At 38.1% G+C, this 16,239-nt stretch overlaps 4 protein-coding genes across 4 annotated transcripts; 3 read left to right on the plus strand and 1 right to left on the minus strand.

Annotated features, from left to right (window-relative positions):
- Positions 1-6,107: 6,107 nt before the first annotated feature.
- MELLADRAFT_34968 (uncharacterized protein) lies at positions 6,108-7,301 on the plus strand (the record flags this gene model as incomplete). Its single annotated transcript, XM_007407949.1, has 3 exons — positions 6,108-6,458; positions 6,536-6,890; positions 6,982-7,301. The coding sequence occupies 3 exons, from the start codon at positions 6,108-6,110 to the stop codon at positions 7,299-7,301; spliced, it is 1,026 nt and encodes a 341-aa protein (XP_007408011.1).
- A 1,382-nt stretch (positions 7,302-8,683) lies between these two features.
- Positions 8,684-10,513, plus strand: MELLADRAFT_104793 (uncharacterized protein; the record flags this gene model as incomplete). The annotated part of the gene is made up of 4 exons (XM_007407950.1): positions 8,684-9,173; positions 9,245-9,304; positions 9,376-9,679; positions 10,468-10,513. 4 exons carry the CDS (start codon positions 8,684-8,686, stop codon positions 10,511-10,513), a joined length of 900 nt encoding a protein of 299 aa, XP_007408012.1.
- Positions 10,514-12,425: 1,912 nt separating this feature from the next.
- On the plus strand, positions 12,426-13,274 carry MELLADRAFT_84589 (uncharacterized protein; the record flags this gene model as incomplete). The annotated part of the gene is made up of 1 exon (XM_007407951.1): positions 12,426-13,274. The coding sequence occupies one exon, from the start codon at positions 12,426-12,428 to the stop codon at positions 13,272-13,274; it is 849 nt and encodes a 282-aa protein (XP_007408013.1).
- A 961-nt stretch (positions 13,275-14,235) lies between these two features.
- Positions 14,236-15,388, minus strand: MELLADRAFT_104795 (uncharacterized protein; the record flags this gene model as incomplete). The annotated part of the gene is made up of 6 exons (XM_007408240.1): positions 14,236-14,345; positions 14,432-14,566; positions 14,639-14,716; positions 14,787-14,917; positions 15,056-15,163; positions 15,318-15,388. The coding sequence occupies 6 exons, from the start codon at positions 15,386-15,388 to the stop codon at positions 14,236-14,238; spliced, it is 633 nt and encodes a 210-aa protein (XP_007408302.1).
- Positions 15,389-16,239: the final 851 nt, after the last annotated feature.

Here is a 16,239-nt window from a genome sequence, read left to right on the forward strand (position 1 = left end):
TACATTGAAGCTTTACCTGTACTTACTTTATCATTCTCATCTCTTGACTTTTCCTCCCAAAAACTTAGGTTAGTTTACCCAAGTCTGCACACTTGTGGTTGTGGAGAAGCTGCTTACCTTCAGCATATTATTATCAGGTGTTCCAAGGCATTTACAACTCTTTGGAATATACTCACAAGATGTGGTACTGGGAGTAGTTTTAAGAAGAAGTATAATAGAATATTATATTTAAATTCATAAACTAGGTACAATTGGAGAAGGATGAGATATGATAATAAGGGAGAAGGGCAGACAACTAAGAGTCTGCTAGGACAAATCATGGAAGACCACAGTTAGTTGACTCTTGCCAAAGAGATTTGAATACAAGTTAAATCAATGAGCAATTGAAGCTTGACACTTGACCTTCTCAGTGTCTTCTGTGTACAGAGATACAGATTGATTGAAGTCCATCAACTTGATTATCTCTGAGAGGTCACCAACCTATGGTTATTATCTCAGAGGTAACCAAACTGAAGCTTTCTGGATGATATTGCATCAGGATGAAGTAGTAATTACTTTACTCTAGTCAGAAAACTACAAGTGTTGAAGGAGTGAATCACTAGTATTATGTTGATAATACTCTTGATTGTGTACTTCCGGGAATGATTGATTGTTCTTTAGAAACGGGCATGTATAAACTCAGTTTTTCTTTCATGGATGAAACATGTTTTGATTTATATAGTTGATCTTCAACCCTAGAATTGTGGTATCCACAAGTGTTACAATGTTAGGTTTACATTTATTATTTTGTTACTTTTAAAATTGTGAACACTCAATAGGGCGGTTCAAGAAGAGAAACATGAGCCATGTGGTTGATGAGTTGCAATGAGTCTTTTTTGGGTTACTCAATCCTTGAAAAGCCTTATTTCAAAGTGATGAATGCTCTAAATTCATGTTTTACAGCTCTGTAAATTCAGGAACACTGTCCCAATGGGTTGTTTTATGGCTTCTTTTTCTTTTTCTTGTGTTTTTGTACAGACTTTTTGTTATTGAAAGCGGAAAACCTGGAGAAAGAAATTAAGAGGAAAAAGGTTCTTTTTTAACCAAAAATCATTTGAATCCAGGAACAAAAAGAACAAAGAATGGAAGTAATTTTTTTTGGCTCAATTGTCCCTGTCTTTTGAAAATTTAGGGACATGATTTGAAAATTTTGACGCTGACTACGAGATTTCAAAACCGTGAATCACCTCTAAAGGTGGTTCACAACCTTAAATTTACTTAAAATTTACCTGTAATCATCTAGTATTTTGTATATTATAAGCATATTGAACTCTTGATTGTATACTGAGGTATCAGATGTTACTAGTGTTTTTTGTAATTATCATATGTTACATCTCAGTCTTTGGAAACATTTGTATGTACCCTGTGCTTACAGAGGTCTATACTTATCGCCCTTGAACGTTTCACTCATGAGAAGACCTGGAAAATTATCAAGAATTTCACTGGCTTACTTGAAGGGAGACATCTATGATAATGGAGAGTCAACCAGTTGAAGGCACATTTGACATGATAATTAATTGTATTATGTTGTGGATAGATAATAGTAGCTACAGGCGCTACCTTGAAGAAGGAAAACAAGACAATCAAACAATCCAGGACAACTACTATGTGGTAATTTCTATACTTGCATCATATGAAGCACAAGTACAGGTTGAGAATGTGGATAAACAAAAGCAAAAATAGGAGGAGATTCAAAGATGAAAAGGATAGAAAACTTCACACTGGCAAGGCCATTAAAGAAACAAAAGAAACAAATCAAAATGGACAAACTTGAGGAGAAATCCCAGTAAGTAATCTTGTTTCTGTCCGCTTGGTTCATCCGCATTCAACCAAGTTCTGGCAATCTGATTCTACTCCTAAGAGGTTCCCACCCCAATTGAATCCACACGGACGTACTTGGAAGACATGTGGTTCAATGCCAAGAGGCGTGGAGTGCTTCACAAATGAAGTTTGCTCGCTTGCCTATGATGGAACATTTTTTTCCTGATGGATCATGATTTCTAGACCCTGACCTGGAAGTATCAAATACAGCTCACCTAATTTAAACTATTCTTCATCAACACCAGCTCTCTGACATATGATCATGCTTCATGTCAACTTCATCATCACTTATCAAACCCACACTAAGATCATCATCTTCTTCCACACACTTTTTTCTAATCCTGAATTCCTTCTTATTAACTTCCTTATAACAAAGTGTCCTAAATTTTGTATCACTTTGGCAACAAACCGTAAATTGTTTGTATCCTTGTTGAAAAAGGAATCCTTTCTGAAACTTTGATTTTTTTTACAAATCTGATTAATTTGTTTATCTTTTGATGTTTTAGGATTCAAATTAAGATCCTGTGCTACTTCCTTTCTTCTATAGTGCATTATTTTGCTTTTAATTTTTCTGAAATATATCTCTCTAACTTTTTCATCACTTAATGTGTTTGGGTTTATGTTCAGCTTTTCATTAATTACTTCTCTTCTGTATTGATATTTTTTTGTATATTGATATAAGGCTTTCTCATACAATCTGTCTCTCTCTTCCATGCTTTTAAGATCTGCAATATCCACCTTCAATTGATGTAAGATTAACTTTCTTTTCTCTTCCAAGTTTTCAATATCATTGGATGGTGTTTCAAGTTCAATTTTATTGTGTTGAAGAAATATAAAACAGGTTCTCTGGCTTGAGCTCTCCACTAGAGGAGATGGTTAATATTGAAAACTTGGAAGAGAAAAAAAGATTAATCTTATATCAATTGGGGGTGGATATTGCAGATCTCAAAAGCATGGAAGAGATAGACAGATTGTATGAGAAAGCCTTATATCAATATACAAAAAAATATCAAGAAAGAAGAGAAGTCATAAATGAAAAGCTGAACATAAACCCAAACACATTAAGTGACAAAAAAGTTAGAGAGATATATTTCAGAAAAATTAAAAGCAAAATAATGCACTATAGAAGAAAGAAAGTAGCACAGGATTTTAATTTAAATCCTAAAACATCAAAAGATAAACAAATCAATCAGATTTGTAAAAAAAACCATTAAAAGTTTCTTGTCAGAAAGAATTCCTTTTTCAACAAGGATATAAACAATCTATGGTTTGTTTCCTCAGTGATACAAAAGTTTGAAAACTTTATTTCAAGGAAATTAATAAGAAAGAATTCAAGATAAGAAAAAAGGGTGTGGCTGGAAATGATGATCTTATTTGATAAATGATGATGAAGTTAACATTAAACATGATCATATGTTGGAATTCAGGTGGGGAGAAAGAATGGTCTACATGACACATACCATCATGTAAGTTCTAAAGCGGGAAATGTTACATCCGCCCAGACTCCAGTCAGGGCCAGTCTCTTACAACTCAACCCAACATCATGTATGATCAACCTCGAGAAGTTACAACATCCATCCAGTCATCACCTTGGCGGTGGAATAGGTTGTGGTTCACCAATTTGTTGTGTCTAATAAAAGGATGATTTGAACATCAAACCATCAAAGACACTTTCTTTTTATTAAATTCAATGAAAAGATAGGATTTCAATCGATTGTTTGGCGCTTCGAGCATCAAGAATTTACAATCTTGGTAATCTTTCACCAGGGCCTTCCAAGCCCATGTCTTCACTTACATTGAACAAAAGTGATGAAGTTGAAAAAGCGCACCTCGAACATCTCATCATGAACCAGGATCTCGAGCAAAATCCTGGACTGTGTCCGATTCTTAACAGTTTTGCGGAATCAAAGAAACTTCTCCGTCATGTCACTCAACCAAACCATCAATATACTATCATGATCTACGCGACTTTTATGTCAGTGATGAACATGAAGAGAAATAACACAGGAATCTACTCGTAGTGAACAAGACAAATTTGCTATCAAGAGGTTGGCGGAGGAGGTGCTTGATAATGGTAAAGCCCAAGAGCCAAATCAGCAGGGATTGACAAGTCTGAAGAGGATAAACCAAGACCAAATCGGAGTTCGATAAGTCGGAAGAGGATAACCCAAGAACCAAATCAGAATTCGATAACTCTGAAGAGGATAATCCAAGAGTACAATAATTCTCAAGTGGATAAACCAAGAGCCAAATCAGATATTGATAAGTCTGAAGAGGATAACCCAAGTGCCAAATCAGATATTAATAAGTCTGAGTAGGATAAGGCAGGAGTCGAATCAGAGATTGATAAGTCGGAAGACGAAAACCGCAGAGCCAAATGAAATATTGATAGAGTCAAAGAGAAAAAAGAGCCGAATCAGAGAGAATGAGATGAAAGAGAAAAAGAAACAAGATGAAAGTCAGATATCAAGCTCATTGCATATGTTCAAGAACGGAGAAAACGCAATGACTAACCTCATGATCTCAATTTTCCGCTGCTACATCTTCATCAATGAATTCCTGGACCACTTTTCAAACTCTGCCATGGTCCTCACTCCCTTCATGTCCATCAGCATAAATCTAAAGAAGACAGAAGACCAAGATCCAAATCAGAGACCATTTCGATTCCATCCCATAGAAAGAGTGAAAACGTGAAAACTTACCACGTAATCTCAGCTGCGACTTCAATCGAGTACTTATCTTGACTCATCAGACTCTTGGCTTAACCTCATTACCTGATTCCACCAGCACAGATCTGAAGAAATTGAACCCATTACATTCATTCAAAAGCCAGGAAAGGTGATGACTTACCACATAATCGCGACTGCCAGCTGTTGCATATTGATCAATTGATTCCCGAAGTAATTTCCTAGATCCATCAAACTCTTCAAGTCCATTCTCAAATATGTTCTCTTATCGATGGTTATACACGAATGGAATCGCGTCCATGTGATCGATTACATTAATCGATGACATTATCTGATGTAGGTCGGAAGAGATAAGTCAGTTCATAGTGAACTAACAGAAGGGATACTTGTATGGATTGCTTACATCGATCCATCAACTCGATTTGCTGTTTAAACATAACGTGAATCTTTCGCTAAGGCTACTTGAATTGAAGCATGACCTCAGGATATCAAGTTTGTAAGATGTCGTTCACGTGTTTGTAAAAGGACCATTGAACCTTTAGTTCGGGTTGAAGAATCGAAAAGAAAAATCATAGATTTCCAAGAAGAAGAACGGTCGGTTGATCATTATCAAGATATAGGTCGGTCAATGTCAGAGACGAGGTATGAATTTTGAGATGATTTGATTCGGATCGAACTCACCTTGAAGGATATCAAGGATCGAAACAGTTGCACCAAACAGAGAACATTCGGTTCTTCGATTGTCTTTTCATCACATCTCAAACCGTAGACTTTCAAAGACTCTTTGCTTGTTCTACTCCATGTCGACCACTGGTAAAAAGGTGTGTAAGTGGTCATCACGAAATGATATCTAAGAGTGAGTATCGAACTTACAAACATTGTTACAAAATCGGTCTTCATATAAACCAGGACAGCTGATGTAGCAGTAGAAGTTGAGCTACCGATCGATCCGGTTCTTACCAAGTTGAACTAAATAGAGACGTATCATTTATTCGAAGCGATCCGTTCTATCTGAAACGATCGCTGAATCTGAATCAATGAGCGATTCGAAATATTAAAGAGAATGATGAAGTGAATCGATTAGATAGATACAAATTAGAAAGTCTTTGTTGTTGATAATAAAGTCAACTACTAACAGTTTATATTGTTTGATGATATTGGTCGAAGTGAGTTGTTTGATTAGGATTGGTTGGTGGTGGTGATGGTTCGGTCGATCAAGTGCTGATCTCGAAAAATGATGAGGGACTGTTACATACACTGTGTATGTATGTATGTCAAGCACGTGATATATTACAGACTGTCTGTGTATTTTATCAAACCACAAGTATGACTTAAAAATTCTGTTTGGTTCTGACTTGGATAAATTTTTTTAAATTCTAGGGTTTCAATTCAATTTTGAACTGATTCTTCATTACCCACAAAAACTTCGAAACCTTCGATTCACAAAAAAATCAAATCGAACATTCTCTCCCTCTCTCTAACAACAGAATCCTACAGACTTTACTTTGAGCTTCGATTGTTTCCTTCTTTTTAACTTTTCAAACAACAGACTATCTATCAATGGGTTTCGGTGACGGTGGTCGAGGTGGAGGTCGAGGTGGAGGTCGGGGTGGAGGCCGTGGAGGGTTCGGTGGTGATCGTGGTGGACGTGGTGGAGGACGTGGTGGATTTGGAGGAGACCGTGGTGGACGTGGTGGAGGAAGAGGTGGATTCGGAGGTGATCGTGGTGGAAGAGGTGGAGGTCGAGGTGGAGGAATCAGCTCTCGTGGTCGAGGTGGTGGAGGCCGAGGTGCACCTCGTGGACGTGGTGGACCTGCAAGAGGTGGTCGAGGTGGTCTTGGAGCTAAACGAGGTGGAGCACCTAAAGTGATCATTGAGAAACACAGGCACGATGGTGTCTTTATTGCAAAAGTAAGTTCTTCTTCACCTCGGCTCTTTGTTATCGTATTTTCTTCCTTGCTGACTAACATTGTGGTCGAACTTTTTAGGGAAAGGAACACCTTTTAGTCACCCGGAACTTGGTTCCAGGAGATTCAGTGTATGGTGAAAAACGAATCACGGTAGAATCCACACCTACTTCACCTGATACACCTGCCGAAAAGATTGAATATCGAGTATGGAATCCTTTCCGATCGAAATTAGCAGCTGGTATTCTAGGTGGTTTAGATGATATTTATATTGCTCCTGGAAAGAAAGTTCTTTATCTTGGTGCAGCAAGTGGAACGAGTGTTAGTCATGTGGCTGATGTAGTAGGACCTACTGGTACAGTTTATGCTGTTGAATTTTCTCATCGAAGTGGAAGAGATTTGATTAACATGGCTAAGAAACGAACAAATGTTATCCGTTAGTACTCTACTTTACCCTTCTCATTTCATACTTTGAATCGATCAGAAACTAATCGTTACCGGTATTTTGACATCTTCCGTACAATTAGCTATTGTTGAGGATGCCCGACACCCAAACAAGTACAGGATGCTCGTAGGAATGGTAGATGTCATCTTCGCCGATGTGGCACAACCAGATCAAGCAAGAATCATCTGTTTAAACGCTCATCATTTCCTCAAACACGGTGGTAACATTCTCATTTCGATCAAAGCCAATTGTATCGATTCAACCGCTCCCGCTGAAGCTGTCTTTGCAAGTGAGATTAAAAAGATGCAGAATGAGATGATCAAGCCTCATGAACAACTTACACTTGAACCTTATGAACGTGATCACGCTATGGTTGCTGGTACTTATTTACGTCATACTTGATCAAAACTCTTGACTTCTTTTTTTCTCAAAGACCTTACATTCAAATAGAATTCAAAACAAAAACAAGAAAAATAAATTGTACTTCAAAAAAAATGGGTTCAGTATCAAGGGGCGAAAACTTCATTAAATGGAATTCCATTCATGTTAAAAAAACCTCGATTTGTTCCATATATACTCACACTTGTTTTTTTTCTTGTTGTTGTTTGGTTTTGCATTGAAAAGGGTTTTTTTTCTTTTTTTTTTCTTTTTGTCTTAATATAAATCTCTTTTCTTTTCTTCTATTTTTTTACCTATTTGTGTTCTGTGTGAGTGATTGGTACTTTTTTACTTACTTTGATCCCTTTTAGTTTGCAAATTGGACATAACCCATCTTGCGGAGCATTTGCCTTGAGTGGAGATGAGTGATTCGGCTTTCTCAATGAAAAGGGACGTGCCTCAAACTTGCTTGACTCATCTCGGGCAGTTTTGCAAGTTTTTGGTGGTCGTGAGCGGAGTGCTTTAGAACCAGAGATAACTACCTCAATAACGCCCTCATCACTCACACACTCGCTCTATCAGTCTTGATTTATTCAGGAGTTGACATCTAGCATTTAAGCTGATTCTTTTACCGAAGTGGTAATGTGGCCTAGTCAGTTTTTGAAATCATTCATGACCCTGTTGTATGCGTGCTGTTTACCGAACAAGTTTTTGGTTTTTCAGTTTTTAGTTGGGTGGGCACGCTGGGTTACCAAAGAACTCATAGCTTATATCGCCATTGTTGGTATCTTGTGAGTGAACTGGCTCAGCTGGTGGTAGGATTCAAGACTTCTGCTGGATGTAGGCAGAGATCTTGAAAGATGAGGAAAGCATCTGAGGAGACCCTATTGATAGTAGATACCACATGTTGAAGTACGTGAAGCCTGCTTATTTTACAAAGTAAGCCTTTTGTTGTGGTATTGGTTGTCTATCCTCATCGAAATATGGTCAACTCATCAGGTCAGCTCCTCGTCGATCTTCGCTCTAACTTGCGGTTATGCTTTCTCAAGATGGCTGACAAGGAAACAGATACGATTTTCTCCTCAGTGTTTTCTTCCGTAACCAGAACTGCGATTGCCATTCAGGAGATCCTAGATGTACCACAGAAACTTCGCCATCCTCAGACGAGGTCGTGCTCAATCGCAGTTCTTGAGTAGCCTCAGTTGACCCCAAGTGGGATGGATGAGATTTTCGGAAGAAATATTCCTTCATGTCCTCAACCCTCAGCTATGCTCAGTATGCCATCAGTGTCTGCTGAGCTTCGTTCGATTTCAATATCAAGTAGGAGTATAAAAAGGTTAGAACCACAAGTCTTCAAACTCCAGACAAACACTTGAATCTTCAGTCATAGTTTTCTATTTACAAAGATGCCCATGCCATCCCAATTCCAAGATTCACCTGATCAAGCTCTTAGAGCTTCAATCTCTCGAATTTCTCAACTTTGCTATGATTTACAAAATACCTTTAATTTTCTCTCATCACTCGCGTCCCGTAATGAGGAGTCAACTTCTGTCTCACCGCCACCGATCCCACTTCATTCAAGGCCCGTCCAGACCTATCTTTCCACTACAGCTCCATCTAGTTCTTTCGGTCAAATCTCCCAGCCAGCATCCGAGAAAAGAACCTTCTTTAATTCACCCAAAGCCAATAGTAATCCGGAGGTATCAAATAATCTGGCCCGCGAGGATAGGATCTATCGACGGCCATACTCAAAGTCGATGCCAACAATTCTCTTGCACTCCAGCCATGTCTCTGATCTTTCACGAACCAAAACTCCATCTAGCCCGTCCCATGAGATTCCAGCTTCACCGGCTTCAGATACTTTGGAATCAGAACGTGATCTTCAGGAAAGCAATCGTAAGTCTGACATTGATAACTTGAGCTGCGAATCCAATTTTATTGAAAAACTTATACCACATTTCCTATAGCGCCCAGTATCATAATACACGACGTTGCAGAATCAGAACGTGATCTTCAGGAAAGCAATCGTAAGTCTGACGTTGATAACTTGATCTGCAAATTCAATTTTATTGAAAAACTTATACCACATTTCCTTTAGCGCCCAGTATCATAATACACGACGTTTCAATACCAACATCCTCTGGGCATTCGGATTTCAACTCGATTCGAGAAGGAATAGATTATTTCAATTATGTAGAAACTGATGAAATATCTGAGTTACACTTAGATAAGATTAGCGATGAGTCTAATGCTATTCGGGATCAGGCGTCATCCTCAACTTCTGCTATCCAATCGCGACCAGCTAATATAGATTCAACTCCGCCATCAATTCCGACTGTGTTGTCTAACTTCATCTTTGAATCGCCGCTAGCTTCGTCTCTTGAAACTCAACCCGGTATCATGTCTGTTCTTGATCAGGCAGCGACTTCATCTCTTCAATCGCCACCTGCTCCTTCAGCAGAAAACTCAAGCCAGAGAACTTCTCTTGTCCTTCTTCAACAAAACATTAATAATGATATTGAAACCTTGGAAGAGAAAAGAAGATTGATTTTACATCAATTGAAAATTGATATAGTAGATCTCAAAAGCATGGAAGAGATAGAAAGATTGTATGAGAAAGCCTCATATCAGTATACAAAAAAATATCAATACAGAAGAGAAGTCATAAATGAAAAGCTGAACATAAACCCAAACACTTTGAGCGATGAAAAAGTTAGGGAAATTTATTTCCGAAAAATTAAAAGCAAAATAATGCACTATAGAAGAAAGAAAGTAGCACAGGATTTTAATTTAAATCCTAAAACATTAAAAGATAAACAAATTAATCAAATTTGTAAAAAAAAAATTACAGTTTATCGACAGAAAGAATTTCTTTTTCATCAAGGATATAAACCATCTACTGTTCGTTACCTAACTGATACAAAAGTTCGAAAACTTTATTTTAAAGAAATCAATAAGAAAGAATTCAAGTTGAAGAAAAAGTGTGTGGCTGAAGATGATGATGTTAGTGTAGGTTTGATAAGTGATGATGAAGTTAATATTAAACATGATCATATGTTAGAAAGAAGGTGGGGATGAAGAAGCGGTTTACTTGATTGTTTTCTTTGATATTTTCTCTTCAAGTTCTTATCTTGTTTTAATTTTGAAATAATTTTACTTGTTGTTAGTTTTTTCAAGTTTTCTTTTGTAGAGTGAATATCAGTCATTCTAAAGAAGATACTTTTGGTAGACCGTAGTAGTTCTTGCAATCTTAATTTGTCCCTGTTATGTCTTTCAGCTATCATCAAGCTTGATGGATACATCGATCCATTTGGCGTATTTAATAGCACAACAGGTTTGCTTTTTAGCTTCAGCCTACTTATGTAGGCAATCGTTCAGTTGAGCATGAAGCAGGTGCAATACCCATTCTTTTTTTATCCTGATACCTATGGAGGTAAGTCTCTTGCCTCATATCGATTCATAGGCTAGGATTACCGTGCCTATGCTTAGCGAATGGTTATCCCACCATGCGGCATCGAAGAAATCTTCTCGATCATTTCATTTCGTTCATCTTGCCTTTACCAAACCATTGTATCGATTGATACAATTGAACTGTTGGTTCATCGGCCGTGCGTGGGCCCTGGGGAGCCAGTTATGCTTAAGTACATATTTCTCTAGATTTTGAGTCTATGCTCTAATGGGCTTAACCAAGCTTAACCTCGAGAGAGAACCATCCTCATCCTTCCTGAATCCTCATCCCAAATTGCCACTTCATCCAATATAATGGTCATTCATCCATTACAAATTTTCTTGAAGTCTGACTCGTGGTTCTCATGAAATAGTAATTTCTGTCTGAATGTTCAGAGACTTCAGCTCCTGAAAGTTGCACACGCCAGACGTGATCGCGTTAAGACAAAGTTCTGCTCGAATTGAGCATTTTAAAGTTTTTGTCCACCTCCAGTTGGATTCAGAGAAGTTGCCTCAGCTCCGTTCACTTTCACATCGGTTTAGAGTAGAAAGAGAAAAGGGCATCTATCAGATACTACAAAAGCAATGAAAGTTCATTTGATTTTTCAAACTTCTGGTTGGATTGTAACCTGGAAAGTCAGCAAATCATTTTGGTTCATACTTGAGTTGGTTTTGATGTTTGTACTCTGATGAAATTAGGCTTGCTTAATTTAAATACAACATTACAGTCACATCATTCATTTCAGCTAAATCAAGTATAGTCTAAGAAATAGGTGAAAAACATAGCAATGGAAAAGACCTCTGCCATATTAATATTGTGATGTGGCTCTGAGGAACAGGGAATGACTTGAGCTAAATGTGTGGGACACAGGCCTTTGCTTGAGGGAAGTGGAGGAATTCTACTCTTCATTTTGAAAACAAAGGTTGACACGATTGATAGGGAATGCGTATATCTGCCATTTTGGCCTCATTAATGACCATCTGATGAGCTCAGATCAAATGACTCGGGCGACAGGAAGTTCGGTAGAAGCACAGAGTGAATATCCTCCTTTCAAAACCTGAACATGATGAACACAGACCAGCGCGGAGTGAATTTTTGCCCGCAAGACTTCTCAAGACAAAGGTGTGTCTTTTGGAAACTTTGGGGCAGTTTCAATTACTTCAAAGGAGATGAAAGAAAGGGATGTCTCTGATCCTTTCTAGCGTAAACAGCTTATCTGATGATAAGCCTTCATGTCCCTTATACATACCTGTGTATAATTTTCTAAATAACATCCGATGACCAAGCATGTGTCCTTTCTTCCTTTGTATACGCAGCTCAGCTTTGCATACCTGAGAAATCATGAGTGTCTTCTGATCTATGTTCGACTTCCGACTGGCAACTCACTTACTTATAAAGAGCTGTGTTATATGTGGAAAGCAAGAAATCCCAACCTAATCATCATCTCGAGAAAGTAAACCTTTGGGAGCTTTGTTTTTCGTCAACGTCTCCTGTTTCTTGTTAAATCTCTACCTGAAAATATATCAACTACTATATTTAATACATACCTCAAGCCAGATTATAATTCCTCCTTTCCAAGGATGTCTTCTCCATCTCAATTCCAAAATATACCTGATCAATCTCTTACCGCTTCAATCACTCGAGTTTCTCGATCCTGCTATGATATTGTACATGAGGTCTTGCGGTATATCTCAGGACTCATGTGGACGCTAGTTGTGCTACCGCCATCACCAAGCCCAATCCATGTTTCCACTCCAGATCAATCCGAATCTGTCCCCGGTACCTCACCTCCAATCGAACCCGAGAAATCGAACTCTGACTCTCATTCAGCAAAAGATAGCAATGCTGAGCTAGACTCGGAGAATTGGGCCTACGGTTCTAATGTCAACCAGGACTCGTCTTCTAAGGCTATTGAAGATTCGGACAAAACGGAACCTGTGTCACCTGTTTCGCCTACTCAAATCGAATTTGAACTTCTACTTGAGCTTTCACTTTCAATGGGTCCGGAGGATTCCACACTCGATGTTGATCCATCAGCAAGCGACAGCAGATTCAAGCCGATATCAACAAAATCGAGCGATGAGACTAATACTGGTCGGGACGCGCATATTAAGAAACCTAGGTCGTCCCCAACACCTGTTCTTCAATTCCGACCAGCCAATCTAGATTTAAATCAACCTCCTTTCAGATTTACTTTCAATTTTTTAACGATAACTTCAGCTCAATTTGAAATGGATTCAGATGATTCAGATTCAGACTTTGATCCATCAGCAAGTGATGGCACCTCTGAGCCATACTCCGATAATTTGAGCTACGAGTCGGATGCTAGTCGGGACTCTCTTATCCCTGAACCTAGGTCATTCTCAACTCCTGTTCGATGGCGACCAATATTCGGAAATCTAGATTTGAATCTTTACAGATTTACTTTCAAACCACCTCCAGCTGAACCGTCTACATCTAACCTCAATTCGCCGCAAGCCGTTTCCCCTCAACCTGAAGTCAACATCACCTCGGCTCTCAGAGATGCAGGAGATGACACTATAGCATAATTGGAGCTTAGGTCGTCGAAGAACAGGATCCTGATGTTCAATTGTTAGGAAAAGTGATGATAAGCTATACAACGGAGGCAAGAGTTACAAAAAAAAATTACACAACAGATAATTGGAATCTTTCTGAACTTTTTATCTCGCTTCATTTCAACATGATTTGTCTTATTTTTCACTTTCTCTGCTTTTTGGTGACATACTCTTTTGTTTTTACTCGTTTTATGGTAGTGGATGTCTTTGTCAGCCTTGCTCACGTCTCTAGCTCTTTGATAGAGCACAAGTCATTCTTTCAATCCTCATTTTATTTTATGATGTCTTCTGGAAGTCTCGATTGTTTCGTAGTGATATTCCCCACTTTTGTCCGATCACAGCGAGCCTTTTGATTTGTAGAATTTGTTACTCATTTGATCAGAAACATCTCTACACATAACCGATAATACGCACGTTCATTGTCGATGAACATTTGTAATGAGCTTTCGTATTGAGGAGCCCATCTTGACGTCATCTGCTAAAGCAACTCAAGAGCCGCCAGGTAGAGTTGCAATATTTTTGCGATGCACTCGTAGGCCTTTGGCTCTTTGACTATACCCGTTGATCCATCAGTCCATCTCATCATATGGCACTTACTGGGGTAGAACGCGCCAAAAAGACCTCGAGGTTCCCCATCATGACTATTCGCCTTTTGAGTCAATAGACTGAAGCTCATGACTTATAGCCTTCATGAAATGGCACCATATCTCCCTGAAGTGATTAAACACAAAACTGTTGGCCTGAAAATGTACGAGGAATCCTTGCTCATCGAAATGACCCTCTCGTCTAACAAAAGTTTCTTGCCACAAGGATTTTGTTGAAGTTCTTATGTTTCTTTAAGCATAATGTTTATCTCTATTTTTTGTTCTAAGAGTGTTACGTATCACTGTGTGATTATCATATCAAAGAAAGTTAACTTTTCAAAAGCCACCCTTCAATCTAATAACTCAGAATTGCCTGAAACCTCAATACAATTATGACAAGTGGTAAATCCAACACAATGGCCATTGCAAACAAAATTATCATGATTCTCATCTGTACAAACTAAGACAAAAGACCCACATCACAAATTAATAAAAACAAGATCAGATCAGATCATTTTAAAGTCTTGAATTTTTTGAAAAACTTACTACTATCCATTCTTTCATTTGAAGTTTGAATACCTAAATGATAATCTGTTTCACAATTTACTTCATTGTAAGATAAGTCTGAAAGTTCTTCTTCATCATCAGAATTCACAACTATCTTTCTACATTCATGACAAGCTAGATATCAAGGTTGAATTCAAGCTTCATTAGAAATTTGAATATAGTGAGGTTATGAAGGATATAACTTACTACTTGAGTGATAACAACTCTGAGGAGTACATAAGGCTCCCTTTGGATTGTCAAATGCTTTGCAAGCAACAGAAGGAGCTTTATTGATAGAAAACATATGAGTTCATTGTCCAGTAAAACTGAATCCGGCTAGGTCATTGAGACTTACCATTGATAGTCACATCTGGACTTAAAGTCAAATAAGCTTGTGTACAATCCATTCGAATTTCACGACGCTCAGGCGTGACACTTATTGTTGAAGATGACTGACTCATTCCAATCCAAGAGCTAAAGGTTAAGCTGAGAGATACCAAGAGGGGTTTATTTTTTGTATACATTTCATAAGATTTAAATATGTAAAGACAGTGCTTGAGGAAGTAGAAAGATGGGTAAGAGCTTTGCAATAATCATGTAAAGTAATCAGAGAGACAAACTTACTTGATTCTAATCCCAATCCAATGGTTGGTCTTTGTACCTGCCCAAATATCAATAATAGGATCTACAAAATGGACTTGTGCTGAAAGTAATACAATACTCTTGATCAAGCTGTTGATCAAGCTTCAAGTACGATTTTGATCACAAGCCTGATCATTTATCGAGCAGCAATTGGAGATATAAATCTGCTGAAAAAACCGGTTATCAACCTCTGACACACGCAGTCATTTGAATTCCTGCGCATTTTTTTCTCTTTGAAACTCACTCAAACATAACATGAAAAGAACCTTGCTCAATAAAACATTGATTTTCTTGCTTGATACCATTATATAACATGATTCTTGTTGGATCCTGCGGTTTGGGATCTTGCTTCATAAGTATAATAATCAGAAAAAATGGGATTTTAGCTGATCACTCAGAAGCCTTTAGATTCGTGCATAATATTTCCTGTTTTATGATCATTCGCAGTTGGTTAAGATACCGTGAGGTCTAGCTCCATGTGCAGAATCGGCTACGGCTGCAAGTATACATCTTCATGACTGCAGGCTGCAGGATTATTTTAAGACAGAGATAAGCGAAGAACGTCTGGAAAGTGTAACACAAGTTGTCAATACGTAATTTTGAGTACTATAAAATCTTTGGATGATCCAGCGTTAATCGGGATAAATTTGAAAGATAATACCGCAAGGCATCAATAGAATAGATGGTAATATGTGGAGGCAGATATGTAGACACTGCAGAAAGGTGATGAATAAGACATAAGCTAAAGGGTATTCAAGCTTTGCATATACTCTCTATTGAGAAAATCACATCTTGTATATAAATAGGAGCAATTTTCTTCCTCGTTTTCCACCACCAGGAAGTATGCATCAATGCTCATCAAAGTATAAATGGCCATCAAAAGATTGACAAATTGTTCCAAGCCAAGAATAAGATCTTCAGAGAGAAGAGAGTTGTTTTCTTTGCAAGTTGAAAGGCATTGAAGAATGAAGCTAAATCCTCAAGAGCCTTCAACATTACATACTTGAAATTACTTTCTGTGAGCGCCAGAAGAAAACGCACGAATTGGCTTTACGCAGGTGTGAGGTGCGTCGGTGTGCTTGAATTCAAATTTCATGAGCTTCGATGAAGAAACTACGTCGAGAGGACTGCCGCAGTCGTACTAAAACAACACGTGATCAGGTCTT

Source organism: Melampsora larici-populina (genome assembly GCF_000204055.1).
Source record: "Melampsora larici-populina 98AG31 unplaced genomic scaffold MELLAscaffold_11, whole genome shotgun sequence".
NCBI lineage: Eukaryota > Fungi > Basidiomycota > Pucciniomycetes > Pucciniales > Melampsoraceae > Melampsora > Melampsora laricis-populina.